Source organism: Sminthopsis crassicaudata, chromosome 3 (assembly GCF_048593235.1).
Source record: "Sminthopsis crassicaudata isolate SCR6 chromosome 3, ASM4859323v1, whole genome shotgun sequence".
Taxonomy (NCBI): domain Eukaryota; kingdom Metazoa; phylum Chordata; class Mammalia; order Dasyuromorphia; family Dasyuridae; genus Sminthopsis; species Sminthopsis crassicaudata.
The window spans coordinates 303,431,698-303,450,717 of NC_133619.1; the positions used below are offsets into that span (position 1 = coordinate 303,431,698).

The 19,020-nt window shown below is 34.5% G+C and overlaps 1 protein-coding gene across 11 annotated transcripts in view; it reads right to left on the reverse strand.

Moving 5' to 3' along the window:
- The window catches only part of ABI3BP (ABI family member 3 binding protein), a 267,293-nt gene that overhangs the window by 187,139 nt on the left and 61,134 nt on the right, over positions 1-19,020 (reverse strand). For all 11 annotated transcript variants that reach the window (XR_012488058.1, XM_074301043.1, XM_074301042.1 and 8 more), the window contains exon 2: positions 2,409-2,588. Coding sequence is in view for 10 of the 11 variants with exons in the window: in XM_074301043.1 (XP_074157144.1) it covers positions 2,409-2,588 (180 nt within the window). In the remaining variant the exon portion in view is untranslated. The remainder of the gene's footprint in view (positions 1-2,408; positions 2,589-19,020) is intronic.

Here is a 19,020-nt window from a genome sequence, read left to right on the forward strand (position 1 = left end):
AATGGTTGGGATAAATACAATTTCCTCTTGAATATTATTTGAAAAAGCCAATAAGATCCATTGATCATTCAAATCATTAACAGTTTTATAAGTTGGATATTTTGTTTAGAAAAATTTTTGTTTTCTTAAATGAAATTTTCATGTACATTTAAATTACTAACATTGTAATATAGGATATCTTCATTTTGTCCAGGAAAATAACAGACCTTATTATTTATTTGCTCGAATATAATACTGTATTTATTTGAATGTAGGTCCCAAATAGGACTTATATGAAACATGAATATATCAACTTATTATCATAGTTTTTCAAGTGAACATTTAAATGTTAGTAATCTATTTTGTGTTGCATTGTTTGGTATTATCTGCATATGAAATATTTAGCCAAATACAAATTAATAGAAACCAAAAAATTACTCATAATGTTCAAGAAAGAACAAGTCATATGACCTGTGTTTTTACCTTGTGTGTTTTGGATAAGGCACAAGTATCCTGTTGCTAGTCAGAATAAGGTGTGATTGCTACAGGAAACATTTGCAAACTTTCAAATCCTGCATAGCATACTTATGCCAAGTTTACATTGGTTATATTTGTTCAAGGTACCTAAATCTCAGACAACATTTATTTCTATAACAGCTATACTCCAGATGTTTCACAGCTACCTTCTTATGTAAAAGTGAGCCTGGACTCCTATTTTAATTATATAGTTTTTACTTGTTTGGTTTTTGAAGTGTAATGGAAGTACTCTACTTGGAAAACTGGGCCAAAAGTCAAGAGGGACACATCTTTAATAGTCATTGTCAACAAGCCAAAATTGTCATTAAAACAGTTGGATTTACCTTTCATGGAAATAAATTTTATTCTACTGCTTCAGCTAATGTTCTCTTAAACTACTGAAAATCAAGGAAAATGTTGCCAAATCTAAATCTATATTTTAGATTGTTTGAATACCAAATGAAAGTGCTCACAATTAATATTCCTCTTGTGAAATAAAAATTAGTTTTTGAATAGTTTTATCTGGAAAACACTTTTCTCTGTATGGACTACAAGAATTTTTTTTAAAAAAGAAAATGAACAGTTCTATGATCTAACAGTTTAGGTTTGACTAAGAGTGGTCTAGTACCTCAGGTGTGAGACCAGAACTAAATGAGATCTTGTAGAACATATAACAAAACCGTTTACTTAGCCTTGACAGGGAAAGACATTCAGATCAGGAAAAGAATGTTCAGTTGAGCAATTTTTCTGGTTGTGTTGGTAGAATGGTCTACCAAATATGTGAAGTGAGAAGATGGAGTTCCTTGTGTCGTGACTTTTTTTAGGAGTCACATGACAGGTATGTTAATATTTACTCCCTAACTATAGACAATAAGACTTTTGATGTATGTCAACTGCTCAAAGCTTTATTCTCCTTTAAATCTCTAGATTTCAATGCTTTATAAGGAAAAGAACTAATTTAGCCTACATGGAAATATACCCTGAAAGACCATTTCTTCTTATGCTGATAGTATTGTAATTTCTAATGAAAAGAACTTACTAATAAATTTCATACTACCAACTTATACATAGAAAGGAGGAAGAAAAAGTAATCATGGAGAAAACTACTCACATAAAAATGGTGTAGATATTGATTCATACCTTTAAAAATTTCAAGGTTTGTAAGGCATTTGACCAACAATAATACTATAAGTTTTCAGTCATTTTTTCAGTTGTGTTTCATTATTCATGACTGCATTTGAGGTTTTCTTGGTGTGATTTGCCATTTTCTACTCCAGCTCATTTTACAGATGAGAAAACTGAGGCAAATGGGATTAAATACCTTGCTCAGGGTCACACAGCTAGTTAGTGTCTGAGACTGAGATGAGTTTTGCTGACTTTAGGCTCTGGTACTTTATCCACTGTGTTGCCTAATTGCCATAGCATAAGTAATTATACCCATTTTTTCAGTTGAAGAAATTAAAGCACTTTCCCCCACAGTCAGTCATGTACAGCCAAGGGTGTTGGAGTCAAGAATCAAAACAAAGTGATCTAAGTTTAATCTATATTGAATTACTTGCTATCTATGGGAATGGGAATTGGAGAGGGAGAAAAAGTTGGAACACAAGGTTTAGCAAGAATGAATGATGAAAACTATCTATTTTGAAAAATAAAAAGCTATTTTTAAAAAGTGACCCAGTCTTCTCTCCACTTGATTTGTTCACATTTTATTTGTTTATTTTTGTCATTTATTGAGAGACTATGGATATAACGACATCCATGATAGTCTTGAAGATGTTCTATGAATTTGATTATCATTTCTCTGCTATACAGATTTTTTAAAAAATTACTTGACTTTCTTGTTTTCAAATTAAATCATTACCATTACCCCTCTATTACTTTTTGCCTTCACTCTCAGATGCCAATTATCTTACCGACTTCAGCCTGAGATGACTTTCCTTCTGCAGGCAATGGGAAATATTGGTTGGAATGTGAATTGCTGCCATATCCCAAGAGAAAACCTTCTAATTTGATATTTGGATCTGGACGAAGAAACTTCATGAGAATGGAGTCACCTGTGGTATTGATATAGACTTTCAGGTTTGGCCTTTTACCTGGAGGTGAGAAGAGAGAATGGGAAAGATGTTATTTTAATTCCTTTTTTTGAACATCTGTGAAAACTGGGAACCAAAAGATTAGTTGTGGTTATGAAAACTAAGCAGATGCCACTATTTACCAGAGCCAGTCATAAACTGTTTCCAAAACACTTTACAAGAAGGTGGCTAAAATGCAGTTAATTCTAAGGTCACAGAATAAAGCTAGAAGAGATTTAAAGAGATTTATCTTTCCCCCCAATAATATATAAAACTATTATTAAGATTTATTGTTTATTTTTAAGTTTTGACTTCCAAATTCTATCCTTCCTTTTTCTTCTTTCCTCCCTTCTTCCTGTACTCATACAATATCAGTTCTTCCTCTGAATGTCATAACATTTTTCATCATGTATCCTTTGTGATTACCTTGGATCATTGTTATTTCTGAGAATATCTAAATCATTTTCAATCCTTCATTGTACAATAGTGATATTACTGTGTACAACGTTCTTCTGGTTTTGCTCATTTTACTTTGTATCAGTTCATGTAAGTCTTAGAAGAGACTTTAAACATTATCTCTTCTAATCCAATACAATGAGGAACTTGAATCCCAGAGAAAGTACTTCTCTAAAGTCACTTAGTTACCAAATAGCATTTATTAAACAACTACTATGTATCTGGCATTGTGCTAAGATCTGGAGATACAAAGAAAGGCAAAAGAAAGTTCCTGCCCTCAAGAAGCTTACAATCTAATGGAGAGATAACATACTCGTGACTATGCATAAACAAGAGATGTAATGGATAAATTGCGAATAATGTTAGAGAGATGGAATTAAAGTAGTAAATGTCCAAGCCAGGACAATATCCAATGCTCTGTTCCTAGTAGCATTGCCTATCCTTTTTGGAGTAGTGCAGAGAAGAGATAAATAAGAGAACTGGACAATTTTTTTTAGTCACTCAGTATTCCTTTTGATATCTCAGTTATTTTTCTTGCTGAAATCTTAAAAACATTAGAATTGGAAGGGACCTTCAACACAATATAAAGGATATTCAAAGAAAGGGGTAGGCTAACTAGGTAGAAAGCACTAGGAAAGTCATGCATAGGACTTGTGAAATTCTTTTCTAGATTTTTATTTTCTTCTTTTCTATCTTTGTTGGAGCACCAAGAACACCTCTCTGTCTTCCTTACCCATCTTCTGATTGGTTGTGTTCTTCATTCTAGAAGAGGACTAAATTATACCATTGTATTTGAGTTAAAGTAGAGCATGTCAATCAGATTAATATGAACTTTGGAGTCTCTACTATAGGCTGGGCACAAAGAGTCTATTTGGAGCAAAATTGTCTCTAAATTTGTGCATCTTGGTTTTTTTTTTTTTTAACTACTTCAATTCTGCTTCACTCATAGAGCATAGCACTTTTTTTTTTTTTTTTTTTTTTTTGATGTGGACACGAGACCATGTAATGCATGGAGAAGACTAGAGTAGAAGAAATTTAGAAATAAAGAAACAGTCTAAGAGGTGAAGATTTTTACTTGTCAAATAAAGGATTAGATATTTAGTTTAGTGCCTATAGACAATATGGGCCATTGGAATTTATTGAGTATTGGCAGCTGAATGGAAAAAAAGATTGGGGTGAGTAGAGTTTTGATGCAGGTAAAACAATTAGAAAACTATAATAACAGTTCATGTGAGAGGAGACATATATGGGAGTAGTTATGGGGAAAATTACAAATATGATAGCTATTGGGTGAGAAAGGAGTTTTGGATCTACTGAGTTTGAGAGGCCTAAAGGATATCTAATCTAAGAGATGACTAACAAGTACTTGGAACTCAGGAAAGAAACTAGGGTTAGATATGTAAATCTGGAAATGGTCTTTAAAGAGATCATGGAAACTGATAAGATACCAAAAAAGAAAAGAGGATAGGGCATAATTGGTGGGTGTCCAATGAATGATGAGCCAGCAAAGGAGATTGATGGTGTAGTAGATAGAGGACCATCCCTGGATACAGAAGGACCCAAGTTCAAATCCTGCCTCAGATATTTAACACTTGCTAGCTTTGTAACCTGGGACAAGTCATTTGACCTCAACTTATCATTGAATCTCAAAAAGAAAGAAAGAAAAAAAGATAAGTCTGACAAGAGAAGAATCAGAGTATAAGAGGCACTAATATCTGTAGAGGAAAGAGTGTCTTTTAAGGACAAAGTAGCCCATAGTGTCAAATATAGTAGAGGGGCCATAAAGGATGAGGACTAAAAAGGGACATGAGAAGATATCTCTTTCTAATCTGACTTCCTGCCTCTCCTCTTTTCTCATCCCAAGTCATCCTATACCCAGCTGCCAAGGCAATTTTTCTAAAGTGTAAGTTTAACCCTGTCATCAGTAAACTCCAAAACTGAATAAACTACAAGACTGAAAATAAAATTCCTATCTAGAATTTAATGCTCTTCATTACACAGATTTTTCCTAACTTTCCAGTCTTCTTATATTTTATTCCTATCCAAACACTAATCCAGCTACAATGACCAACTTGTCATTCCTTGAACTTGACACTCTGGCACCAACACATTTACTAGCATCCCCCATACCTAGAATGCACTCCATCCTTATAACTGCTATCAGCTTTCCTTGGCCTCCTTGAAGACTCAACCCAAATCTTATCTTCTTTAGGAGAATTTACCAAATTCCCCCACTGCAGGTGCCTCCCTTCTCCTCTAAATTTATCTTTTGTACATATCTATTTATTTACCAGTTGTCTCCTCTATTAGAATACAAGTTTCTTGAGGGCAGGAATTGTGTCTTTCTTTATATCCCCAGAACTTAGAATTGTTGCTGACTGGCTGACCAATAACAATTATTTACATGCAGTCTCATTCAATTGTTTTGTTGTTCAGTCAGTTTTCAATCATATCTAACTCTTCATAGCCCCATTTAGCATTTTCTTGGCAAAGACACTAGAGTAATTTCCAGCTCATTTTACAAATGAAGAAACCGAAGCAGATAAGATTAAGTGACTTACCTGGAGTCCCACAGCTACTAAGTATTAGAGGCCACATTTAAAGTTGAATCTTCCTGACAACAGATACAGCACTCTATCCACTATGCTATCTAGCTACTAGTTTGATTCAGAAACTATCCTTAAGTCTTTACAAGTGTCAACTACTTCATTCACATTGATATTATTATTAGGTATTTAATGATTCTGCTTTCCTAGAACACATTTATATAACTCCTATATTCTGAAAATGAGCTAAATTCATGAAGTGTTTATCATTTACTTATCATTTACCAGGTATTGTCTTGGATATTGACAATATGAAAGCAAAATCAAAACCATTTCTGTCCTTGAAGAAAACTTACATTCTATTGGGTGAGACATATAAGTAGATTCAAAATAACTGTGAGGTAGTTTGAACTAGGAGGACACTAATAGCTGGGAGATCAGGAAAAGCTTCATTTCTAAAATGGGGCTTGTTCTGAGTTTTAAATAAAAAAGAGGGGATCTTAAGGCAGAAGTGAGGTAGAAGGCTATCACAGGCTTGGAGAAGCACTGGGGAGGGAGGGATCATAGAATGCTATGTGTTAGAAATGGAAAACAGACCAATTTGTGGCTGAACCTTAGAATACTTAAAAAGGAGTTTTGAATAATAAGGTGAAAAGATAGGTTGGGGATAGGATATAAAGGGCTTTAAATGTCAAACAAAGGGGCTTGTGTCCTAAAAGCAAAAACAGAGGTTTTTCTTGAGTAGGGGAATGACATGATGAGACCTGTGCTTTAGGAAAATCAATTTGGCAGTTGTATAGAGGATGGATTGGTGAAGGGAGGCACGAGGGAGGGAAACCAATTAATTAATGGGCTTTTGCAATAATCCAGGCAAAAGTTGTTGAGGGCTTCAAGAGGTTAATTGCGTCCTCAAGAGGTTAATTGCATCCTCTTTGTTAAGAATAATAAAAACGATAGTATTGGTAATAATTAACATTTATATTGTGTCCTAAGATTCAGTAAAAGGTTTATTCTCACAACAATCCTGAAAAGCACATACTATTATTATCTCCATTTCACAGATGAAGCAACTGAGGCCAATGGAAGTTAAATGAGTTCACATGGCTAACTTGAAGATCGAGATCTGAGTGTACTTTGAACCAAAAAAACCTCATCTTTATTTCTTATAGCACTTAATATCTTATCCTGTGATACTGATTATAATCTATTATTATATAATCAATGTGATAAAGTCTAATGATTGCTTTACATTCTTATTTTTTGTTGGATTCTGAATTCAAAAAAGAAATATAGTTTTTACTCAGAGAATTTATGTAGTTTTAATGTATTGGTTTCAAAACCAAGAACAGAGCATATATATACTACTTTGAGACTAAATAAAAGTATATCAAGTACATCAATTTAGGGTAAGCAAACCTTTTTAAATGCCAATTAGAAATTAGCCAAAAGAGAGTGACTGGATAGATACTATTTTTGTGGTGCCCAATGGATAGATGCCTCTATGGATTCATTAGTCATACTAGCTATTTATTTTTAGAAGCCCACCCCAATTTGGAGTAGTGAAATGAATACAGTACACTTGGAATCAGGTGAATTGAGCTTAAATAGCAGCTCTGAAAACAGTTATGAACATGAGCAATTCCCTTCATTTCTGCCAGTTTCAGTTTCCCTATCTGTAATTTTTGGATAATAGTATTTGTTTCTCTTAGCACACAAAATTCTAATAAGCAAAATCCTTTATAAGCATTGATGTACAACATGAATATTCTTAATTAATTACAATTTTCTCCTCTCAATTAACAGTTTCCATTAAAACTGGGTTTAAGTCCTTTCTCTGGCATAAACTGAATATGTTAACATGGGTAAGTTGCTATTCTTAATGAGCTTGGGAGCCAGAATAACCTGGATTCAAATCCTACTTCTGAATTATACTAGATATGTGACTATGAGGAAGTCACTTAATTTCTTAATCTTCTAAACAACTATGTAAGTCCTCAGACAAGATATTGACCTATGTTGGCAGTGAAAATTCCTTTTTCAATAGGGAGATACCTATACTAATAAAATTACAAGTCAAGTCCTTATTCATTTGGAACTTTCTGGAATAGCTGAAAAAATTGGCCATTGAACATAGTTCAAGAATGGAGGAAGGGGAGATGGAGAAGAACTGTCTTTCATTCTATAATTACTATTACTATTGGAAGTAAATGTTCAATTTTGTGAGAAAGTGATGTCTTGAAAACATATCAAAGAAGTGTTGAATGGTTTGGAAGGGTGTTTACTGAATGCTGAGCCATCTTTCTACATTAACTGTGTGAGAATCTGTTAGTGGGCTGCATGACATATACATTTAGTATAAAATCATAGTTGACATGTTTAAGAAGTGATATTACAAGTACAGAGACATGGAAATATTCAAAAGCATTCCATCACACCATATGGGCTAAATGAAACATATGTTAATGGAAATGAAAGAGAAACAAAAAGAAGAATGTGAAAGTTTTGGGAAAATAGCCATCATCATGGTCATGAATAATGATTGGAAACTGTCAAAGTCTACTTTGGGTACTACTTGATCTATTACATTTAACCCCAACTCACATTTTTCATCATCCTGGGGTATCTTCATTAGTTTTAAAGACAGTTATGAGGTTCTCAAAACATTTTCAACACAAAATTATAATTTATTTTTTATTTTTAAAATAAACATGTCATGCAGCTTTGGAAAGTAGTGAGGTGGAAGACAAACAAAATCAAACAGCTGATAGAATATTGCCTCTCTCTTCAAAGAAAGGCAAAATCAACACTGTTATGTAGAGAGTTACAATAGATACTCCTATGGAGTCGATCAAAGGGGTTACATTGATTCTCTCATTGAATATATATACTTTATGCATATATGCATATATACATACTTACATATATGTTGTGTCTATAATTATTATTATTATTGACTCAACACTCTTCCTCTTCCTTCCCCACTAATCATTTACTAAGTCTTATCATTTCTATCTCCACAATATATTTCTTATCTACTTCTCTTCCAGTTTAACCTCTGTAGCCATCATTCAGAGAAGCAACCTTGGGGAAAGGATCAGCCATCCCTACCAATCATCAATCAACTATCTCATATGGGACCAGAGAGTTAAACCATAACTAATACTTCGATAAGCATCTCCAACTACTAACCAGTTGCCACCAATGAGGAGCTATTTCTCTGCAGTCACAGCCAAGAAAGTTCTCATCAACAAAGTCCTTGACACTTTAAAGTAGTTAAATATAAAAAAATGCATTTGGTTGTGGTCATTGAAAATTTCATTAAAGAAGATGTATTGGCATCTGCTTTGTTGGATCATAGGACCTTTCCATTGGCTTGCAGAAGAAATTTCCTGTATATGTTCTCTACACTATTATTAATGTAAGCTCTTTCAGAGTAGACTAATTCTGATGTTCTATCTTTTTCTCTTCACATTTCTCCCTCCATCCCTTACTTTTCCCCTCCCTTCTTTTTCCTTTTCTTCTTCCTTTCTTCTTTCTTTCCTTAGGATTATAAACTAATCAATCATCAACAATTTATTAAACGCTGTACACAGCCCTGTGCTAAGTCCTGGGTTACAAACAAGTTTGTATTGGTTTCTATCCTTTAAAACCTATCTCCATTAATGATCGGGAATTATAAAGAATCTTGGAACTCCATTAGTCTACCATTTCTCATTTTTAGATAAGTAAATTAAGATTCAAAGAAGTAATATAACTGAAATAAGGTCACATATGCTTTAAGTGGCAGAAAAAAAAGATTCAAACTTAGGTCGTTTGATTGAGTCCAGCAATCTGTACATTGTACTTCAATGGGGAAATATGTTCAGGTAATGGAAAGAGAAAAAAAAAAGAGAAGGCTTGTTAACTAGGGAAGAATCAAGACTAAATTTATTGTGAAAGTGGGGTAGAAACAAACTATTTTACCACTGATGTAGACAGGTAATCTCAGTGATTCCCAGAATTTTGACCCAACCATGAAGTTTGCTGGGAAGGTACAGATAGGATGAATTTCTATCTCATTCTGACTGGACAGCTCACTGAGTAAAAGGTGTGATTATCAGATCCTAAGGGATCAATGACAGCTTTGCGAAAAGGTGATGATGTGGTAAGCTGAGTATCTGATACTAAACCAAGAGAGGATAAGCATGTCATCTTGAATATCCACATCATAAGCACAGCCAAAGTGATCGTATTTTAGTTTGGAAATCGGTGAAAACCTTAATTGTACAGCAATTTTACTATGAAGAATTATTAGCTTTGGATACAGTAGTTTTTCCATGTCTTTTGCCTTTCCTCTATCACCCAGCTAACAAGTTTAATATATTAGAGAAAATTCTGAGAATCTAACTGCAAAAATTATGGAAAGGCAAAGCAGGTGGGGGCATAGCTGTGCTATTGACATCAGTCTTCCCTTTCTGTTAAATCCCTGGTGTGTGCCTGAAGGCAGAACAGTCCAGGTGTCATTTGGAATCCAGCTACTGCTATAAAGAGTATCCCATTTAACTACTATAATAGAAGAGTCTTTTTATGTATCCCTGGGGCAGTTTCAGTGAGCTATTCTGGCCAGACTGATTTGTGATAACATGTTCTTTTTGCCCTAGCAAAAAGCCTGTTCTAAAGGAGGAGGCCTAACTTAATTCCCTTTCTGGCTGCTTTCCTTCTGGAAACACAAACAAGAGATTGGGACATTTGGAACCCATTTTTAAGTGTGAAAATTTTCACTTTATATATTTAACACCTGCTCTCTAAATGATACTGTGTATATTATTAGAGGATCAGTACTGGATTTGTGATTTCACTAGTCTAGGGAGTTCCCAGGGGAGAAAACTTCTCTGCCTATCAGATCAGCCTCTTCTCTCCAATTCATATCCCCCAGAGCTACTGGATACTGGAAAATCAAAGAGCTTGTCCTAGGTTAAAAAGCCAGTATGTATCTAAGGCATGACTCAAACCCAAGTCTTTTTTGGTCCAAATCCAGCTCTCCAACCATTATACCACACTGTCCCTCATATCTCAAAACTGCCAAATATAGATAATAAAAATGTCTATTCTAAATATTCAAGTTTGCTATAGATTTAACATAGAAGATCATCTATAAATTATTTGGCGGGAGATAGTTGGTCCTAAAAGTAATAGTGACCTTTTCCAATAAACATAAAATGAGACAACACAAGATTTAGAGGCCTGAATAAGAACAGCAATGTACTAATCTCAGTGCTAACTATGTTTGGGCTTTCTCCATAAACTTCAGGTGAGTTTGTCATAAGAATTCAAGAAAATGAATTTAAGTAGAAAAGAATAGTTAGATATTTAATCGGTGAATAATGACATTTATTTTATAGTATGTCCAGTTATTAACAATTATATACCTCTACATATTAATCTTCCTAGGGAAAATTGAACAAAAGAAATTTTATGGTTTAGTAAACATAAGTTTACCATGAGTTAGCAAAAGAAATATTGTGGTTCAGTAAATATAAGTTTAACATGAATTAGTAACCCATAGCTATTAAAAATCTGATGGTGCTGGTGTGAAACTTCATAAAGCAAAGGGATGTGTAAATAGGTAGATTCCACAGATCAACATGTATATGCAGAGCCAATATAGCTTTGTGAATAATGGGCTGGCTTTGGATTTAGGGAGACCAGGTTTCAAATCCTAGCTAAACCCTTACTAGCTGAGTGATCTGGGAGTCTAGGGAGAGATTCCTCATTTTGTTTGATAGCTTCTGGTCTTAAACTGATAAAACCCAGTATTACTAAACTTGTTTCTAGAACTCCACTATGAACTTACTCATAAATATTACTATGCACTTTAAATATCATTTTCCAATCAAGATCTTCACTATTTTATTGTCATGTTATGGAAATGCTTGTTTTATTCCATAAATTAAAAATAAAATATAGTGAAGGTCTTTCAGAATCAACTAAGGTATAAAATGAGGACATTGGTTTGCTAAAATCACAGGAGATAACTTGTGAAAAATCAAAATAGAAGAAAGATTCTCTGCTATTAGTATGTGATTCTTGAGGCACTCCTGTCTGCAGCTGATGTTCCCTTAAAGTATGTAACAATTCAAAATTTCTTCATTGAGATCCAGTCACTCAAGAAGTCAATCACACAACTAACTCACGTAGGAAAAACCAACAATGTAAATAATACTTATGTCAAGTTATGCAGATAAATTGTATGGAAAAAAAGAATCTGGATGATTTGCATAAATCCAAAATATTTCACTTGTTCAAATCAAGGGGAAATAGTACTCATTGGACACTACTCCAATTTGATATAACACAGTTTTGTAATTTTATAGGTTTAGTAGGAGAATGGATTAAGCTATAGAAGTAAAATGTCAACAACTTTATAATATTTTGTTATTTCTATGTTTAGACTCTCAAACTGTGATGTCTCTATGTAGCTTTCTAAGATATTTTGTTTCAAAAGCATCTTTGTGACTTCACAAGAATGTGCTTGCTCTATTGAGCCTAATTGTCAAAGTTACTCCAAAATGGAGTCAATCTTTTTCTTCTTCAATGGAGAGACTTTTGACCCTTTAGTACATAGATGTTAGAAAGTTACAGATGAGCAGTGAACTGAAACCAAAATTGAATAAAAGATTATGCTGAGTTATATTTGAGAAGTTGCATAGTGTTTTGGTGAACTCATGCTTTTCTTTTTCTCAAAAGAGTCATTTTTCAAATACCATTGTACATTCCCCTTGCCTAATGATCAACAGTAATGCTATATTGCTACAAATTACAAATATCAGTAGACTCAATCACATGTGACTCATAGGGCAATGAAACCAACAGGATGCATTTATTTGTAAAATTGGCAACATCTTGTTATCAATGACATATGTGAGATGTAGTATAAAAAGCATAATCAAAGTATATGTATGATCAGAAAAGGAGGTGAATTAAACATTTAGCTAAATAAAGGTTAACAAATAGCTTAAAGTATAAGCCAATAGATAGTATCAATCAATAATCATTTATTAACTGCCTACTTTGTACCTAACACTGCACTAGTTTCTAGAATTGACAAATTAGTAAAAGAACCAGAAGATGACTTCTGGCACAATAAGTAGCTCTTTTATAGATGATTTATAGAACTATTTGTGTGGAAATCACATAAGCTGCCAAGGAGTAGCTGGTAGTGATGGACAGATTGGAACAGTGGCAAGAATACTGACTCTGAAAGCAATCCAAGAGAACTTGGATTGAAATCTCAGATGGGATGCTTACTATCTGTGTGAGCTTGGATAAATCATTTTGTATTCCTGGGCCTCAGTTTCCCATGTAAAATGAGAACCTTGGACTAGATGGCTTCTATGGTCCCTTCTAATGTATGATTTGATATACCCTTAATGAGATAATGGGTACAGCAAAGTAGAATTCAATGAAATGGATAGAGTTCTAGATCTGACATCAAGAAGACCCGAGTTTGAATACAGATTCTATGTTTCTTGATTGTGTGGCCATTGACTCCTTGGGCTTTAGTTTCCTCACATGTAAAATAGGGCAAATAATGACAATAATACCTACTTTTAAAAGCTTTGTGAAGACCAAGTGAGAAAATGGATATATAACCATTTGTGTCCTTTAAAGAGAGATATACAGGTTAATTATTATTATCAAAGTAAAGCTTACAACCAATCTTTTGACTTTATTTTAAAGAATTAACAGAGATATGTATATATCCCTAGTAAACAGATTTACTTTTGTGCAGCACATAAAATATTTTAAAGGACCAGAATTGTTTCCACTTGTTAGATAAGGAAAATGAAGGAAAGAAAATGTGTTCATCCTTGCTCTTTTTTTGCCCATTAGCTAATGATTAATCAACAAGTACTTATTCACAGGATCATAGAACTAGAGATAGAAGGGAATACAGAAAGATGTCTAATCCTACAATACCGTTTTATGGTTGAGAAAACTGAAACCTAGAAAAAGTTCAATGACTTGTCCAAAGTCACATAGGTAAGTGTCAAAAGCAAGACTTGAACCCAGATTACTTGATTTTATGTGCACATTACTCAATATTTTTGTTCTAAATTCAGTTCAGTTCAACAAATATTAACATTCTATTATGAAGAGCACCTGGGTGTCACCATAGTATACAGAGTGATGGGCCTGGAGTCAGAAGGCTCATCTTCCTGAGTTCAAATTTGGTTTCAGACACTTACTGCGTGATCCTGGACAAGTCACTCAATCCTGTTTGCCTCAGTTTCCTCATCTGTAAAATAAGCTGGAGAAGGAAATGGCAAAGCACTTCAGTATCTTTGCAAAGAAAACCCAAATAGGATCATGAAGAGTTGAACAAGACTGAACAACAATTGGACAACAACTAATGTTCAATACATTACACTAGATACTGGAACAAAGATATAAATTCAATATCCCCTTCCCTGCTCTCCTCAAGAAGCTTACATTTCACTATGGACACTGGACACTGGAATGGTTTGCCATTTCCTTCATTCTAAAGAGATTCTTTATTTAACAAGAAGTCAATATGATTCAGTGAAGTTAAACTCATTATGCTAGTCATTTCTCATCTCTCATCTAGTCATTAGCCACGGTGCCACACATTATCTTGAGCAAGTATTAAACAAAGAAAGAACTCTCAAGGCAAAGCTTTTGATCCATGGAAGTAGCCCAAAATTCTTGAAGGCTATGCCAATGGGGTTTAAGCTCTTTTAGTTCCATAAATGGCTAGAAAATTTTATTATATGAGACCAGCAACACTCCATAGATCTGCCTGTTAGGTTCAGAGAGGGTCATCAGAAATGAACTTTTTGGTTTAAGAAATTTCTTATAAAGGATAAAATCTGTAATGATAGGTGGGAATGCCCATGATGATGAAATGATAGATATTTTGAGATATTGAGACAAAGCTGCTATCAAACACACTTGAAAAATCCTTTTCAAATTAGAAGTAATTATATATGTAATTATTGGATAGAACTGATTTGATCAGTATGGGCACTTCTTCCATATATGATATGTTTTTATATTGTATTTATCTTCAAACTCTTACACAATGTAATACCATTCTTTGGGAAAGCTCAATGCATACAGAATTGTTGATTGAGTGTTGCACTTGGAATTAGGAAGACCTGAGTTCAAAACCAATATCAGATACTAGCTATGTGATTCTGGGCAAACCACTCAACCTCTCACGCTTATTTTCTTCATCTACAAAATGAATGTGTTAATAGCACTCATCTCATAGAGTTGCTGTGAAGATCAAGTATGATTGCATATATGAAATGCTTAGTAAACTTTTAAAAACTGAATATATGCTTTTTGTTGTTGCTCAGTTCTTTTTTCAGCTGTGCCCAACTTTTTGGGATCCCATTTGGAACTTTTATGTCAAAGATACTGGATTGTCCTTCTCCAGCTCATTTTACAGAGGCAAATTGAGGCAAATAGGGTGAAGTGACTTGCCTGGGATCACACAGATAGTATCTGAGAATAGATTGAACTCAGGAAGATGACACTTCCTAACTCCAGACTTAATACCCTATTTATCATATCACCTAGTTGCATATAAACACTAGATATTATAATTATTAATGCTACTGTCAATAATTACCTAGGATTAGATCACTAACTCTTTGAAGGAAAGGGTTATGTATCTCTTTGTATTGGTGTGCAGGATGACTTTAAGGAATGTTGAAGATACTTTGCACTCAGGAATTTCCCATAGCAGAATTTGGATTATAATTCCTGCTAAACATTTTTATCAATGTACTAAATGAAACTGAATGAGTTCTATAGAGTTCTACTTGTCCTATAGTGGAAGGAAGTAAAGATTTTCAGAAAGAAAACTTCTACTCTCAGGAGATTAGTACATAAAGTGGATAAATCAAATGGCACACTAACAACTCATTTAATTGTCCAGTCTATATTAGTTTGATACGCAGAAAATTGACTGAAGCACGAGCTAAAATACTGCATGCAGACAACATTGCAATAAAGGCCCTGGATGACACTTGAGTAGACTCAATAAACATCTGCATTTTTCCCAAGGGTAGCTATGCTAAATTCCAATTATACAAAAATTCAAAAATGGAATGGAGACAATGAACAGTCACCTAAGAAAATTCTCAACGACATAAAATTCTTGCTGCATAAATCAACACTGTGCTGTACTTTTTTTTAAAAGGTGGCCTCATTCCTTAATATTAATTGTTGGGCCCCATAAACTTTTCAATATTAGCAGTGAGGATAATGTCACAACAATGTCGCTCATCCCTCCTATATCAACCTCAAGCTTTAGAGCAGACATAGTTCAATCAACTTTTTAAAAAATCAGCTTTTTGAAAATCAAATAACAGTTGTTAACTAAATCATTTGTTGTTGTTAGTTGTCCTTCATTTTTGAAAAGGACCATGACCTCAAAGTGAGGATGCCATGACATGCAAGTGAACTGAATTTAAGTGAGGGAGGGCTGGGCAAGGTCACCTACCTCACTTACCCCTCCTTGATTTCTCCAAGCTCACACAGATAGTAAGCATCCCATGGGCCTAGTGGCAAGATACAGATCAGGACGATTGGAGATGACTTTGGATGAAATGGGAGACCTTGGCCTTTTTAATCTAAGGTCTTCAACAGGTCTGTTTGACTGAGACCCCTAGCCATTCAGTAAGTAAGACTAGATAGCAACTGAGGCAAAGAATATCTTCTTTTGCCTACTTCAAAAAACCTAAATGAATGAATGGATTGATTAATTAATTCATATGGGAGGGGAAGACCCTCAGGGTTTCTGGCCATCTGAGTCAATCAAGACCCAAACAATTGGAGTGAAAATTCCCATATTCTAAAATACATGACATAATATATGGAATTGGATGAGATGTACCTCCATAGAATGTTTATTTAGGGGGTGAAAAATTTGGTGACTGCCTCATTACTTTCTCCCTACCTTCTTAAGAACAACTAGACCAAATTGCCAGAGACTTTATAGATTCCTTTATTTTAATAGAGTCAAAACTTGAGCCTGTGAATGATCCTATATTTGTGTTAAAAGGCCTGAAACTGCAATTTCACCTTGTCCTGCTTCATAGTGAGTGGCACAGCACGTTCCTACTCCTAGATGTATATTTGCCAGCTGGCTAGCATTCACAAAAAATGTTCTCTTGGATCACAACAGATGTTCTCATGCAAAGGCCCAGCTCACCTAGAATTGCTTTTACTAAGCCAAACCAAAAATCCTCTGGATACCATTGAGCCAGAGTCAACTAATTAACTTTTCCCAATGATTTTGAGTACTATTCAGAGAGGGCATATTTTTGTTGAATTTATTAAAGTAAAAAAAATTCTGGAGAAAAAATCCTCCTTTCCTAAACTGGACCTGTTTGCCCACCTCTGTTTTTACAAGTGAGTTCCATTTTGTCTGAAATCATCCCTATTCCATCCACTTGCTCAGAATTGCCAATGTCTCAACGCCGTCTTCCAACCCCTCACTGTCTGGTTGCTTTGAATGATGGAATGAGACAAACCGGGCTTGCCAATGTTGGCATTTCAGCAGCAGTTGGCAGGGTTGTTAGTTTTAGTAATGGAGCATTTGCTTCATTACCTACTCCCTGTAACAGTCCCAAGTGACAAGTGGGAAAATATTTTTTCACAGATGTCAAGATAATGTTAGGAGACATCCTGTTTTCCAGAGCTAAGGCCCAGCAAGAAAGCCATGCCCTGAACTTGATATAACAATAATCCCTTGCGCTCACATTCTGAAGCTGATGGCCTTGGGGCTTCTCAGGCAAGCACCAAAAGACCCAGAAGTGAAGCTTTGCTATGAATGAACTTTTTGTCACTAGACAACCTTGCCTCCTTGTTGCTGTTAAGGCTCATTATCGACACACTACACTTACTCTTTGTCTAGCTACAAATATAAGTCAAGGTTAAGACACACTAAAGCAGGTCCTCCTACTAGGTGTGGGGCTCTGGCACATGTCCTTGCTTACAAGTCATTTCCCTCACTTTGAAATTAAACTTTTGTTTGATTCCCAAGTCTCCTGTCTCTGGCCTTCTCTATTTGGCTCCATCCACAGGTTAGAGGTCAATTAAATCTGACACAGATTACTTTCTAAACAAACATAACTTCAAACCCTTTGGGATGAATTTAAGCTACATTTGCTCCATATATTTCACAACAAAACCTCTTGCTCTAGGCTTTTATGATTTATTATCCTTCTCTATTATATCCAGTCATATTGGTCACCATTTGTATTCCCTATCATAGCACTCCATCTCTAGCCTTTGTAAACTTTGCCCTTTTCATTATGTCCTCTGCCTACAATGCTCTCGCTATTCACCTCAGATTTCCTGATGTCCTTCAATACTCAGTTCAAACTCCACTGTCTGCAAGAAATCTTTTCCAGTCCCTCTCCACCAAGGATGCTAGTGCCTTCCCCTCTGAGATTACCTTCCATCAGCTTTGTATATCTCTTATGTATGTCTAGTTATTTAAATATTGTCTCCCCATTAGAATAAGAGCTCCTTTAAGAAATAGGCTATTTTTGCCTTTCTTTTTATTCTTAGAGATTACCACAGTGCCTAGCATACCATAAGTACTTAATAAAAGCATGCTAATTGACTGGCATAGTTTCCCTATCACCTCTTCCTAGTGCTGAACTGCCCTCTGATCAAATTTCATTAAAAAATAAGAATTTTTTCTTATTTTTCTTCTCAAAAATGTTGAGGAAATCACAAATTGTTCCTAAATTTATTATTTATTTACCAAAATTACCATGATATAGTTCTTAAAAAAACAAGTCTATGATTTCATTGACATGGACAGCTCTTAAGAGATGCATAGAGTTTCAACTCAGAATTACACAGCTACATATATAAAAGTTATAATTTGAACTTACCTCTTATTAAATACAAGAACAGCTGGCTAGCCACAAGACAATATTAATTCATTATTTTACTATTTAACACAAATTATTGAAAGAAGATAACTTGTGTTCAACCAAAACAAAACCACAGAATGATTTCTCCACAGCAGAAAAGTTAAAATTAAAGGCTCTTCTCACTCCCTAAAACTCAAAGTTATTCTTTTTTCAGTTAACAGAAAATCTGTCTTGGAGCATAATGAACTTTGCTTGGTAATAGGAAGTTTTTTTTTCCCTTCCCAAAGCCATTTGCCATTAAAAATGAAACTTCTTTTTACCATGTTTCCTGAAAGAAAAAGCTCATCTTACTACTCTCCATAGTGCTGAAGATGAAAAAAAAAACAAACTGATGATAGAGTCAATTAATATTGTAATGAATATTACTCATCATAGAAAGCATATGTCATTTTAGGTAGATGACATTCTGGATATGTAAATGCTTCCTGTTCAGTTATTTTAGTTGTAACTCTTAGTGAGCCATTTAGGGTTTTCTTGGCTAAGATCCTC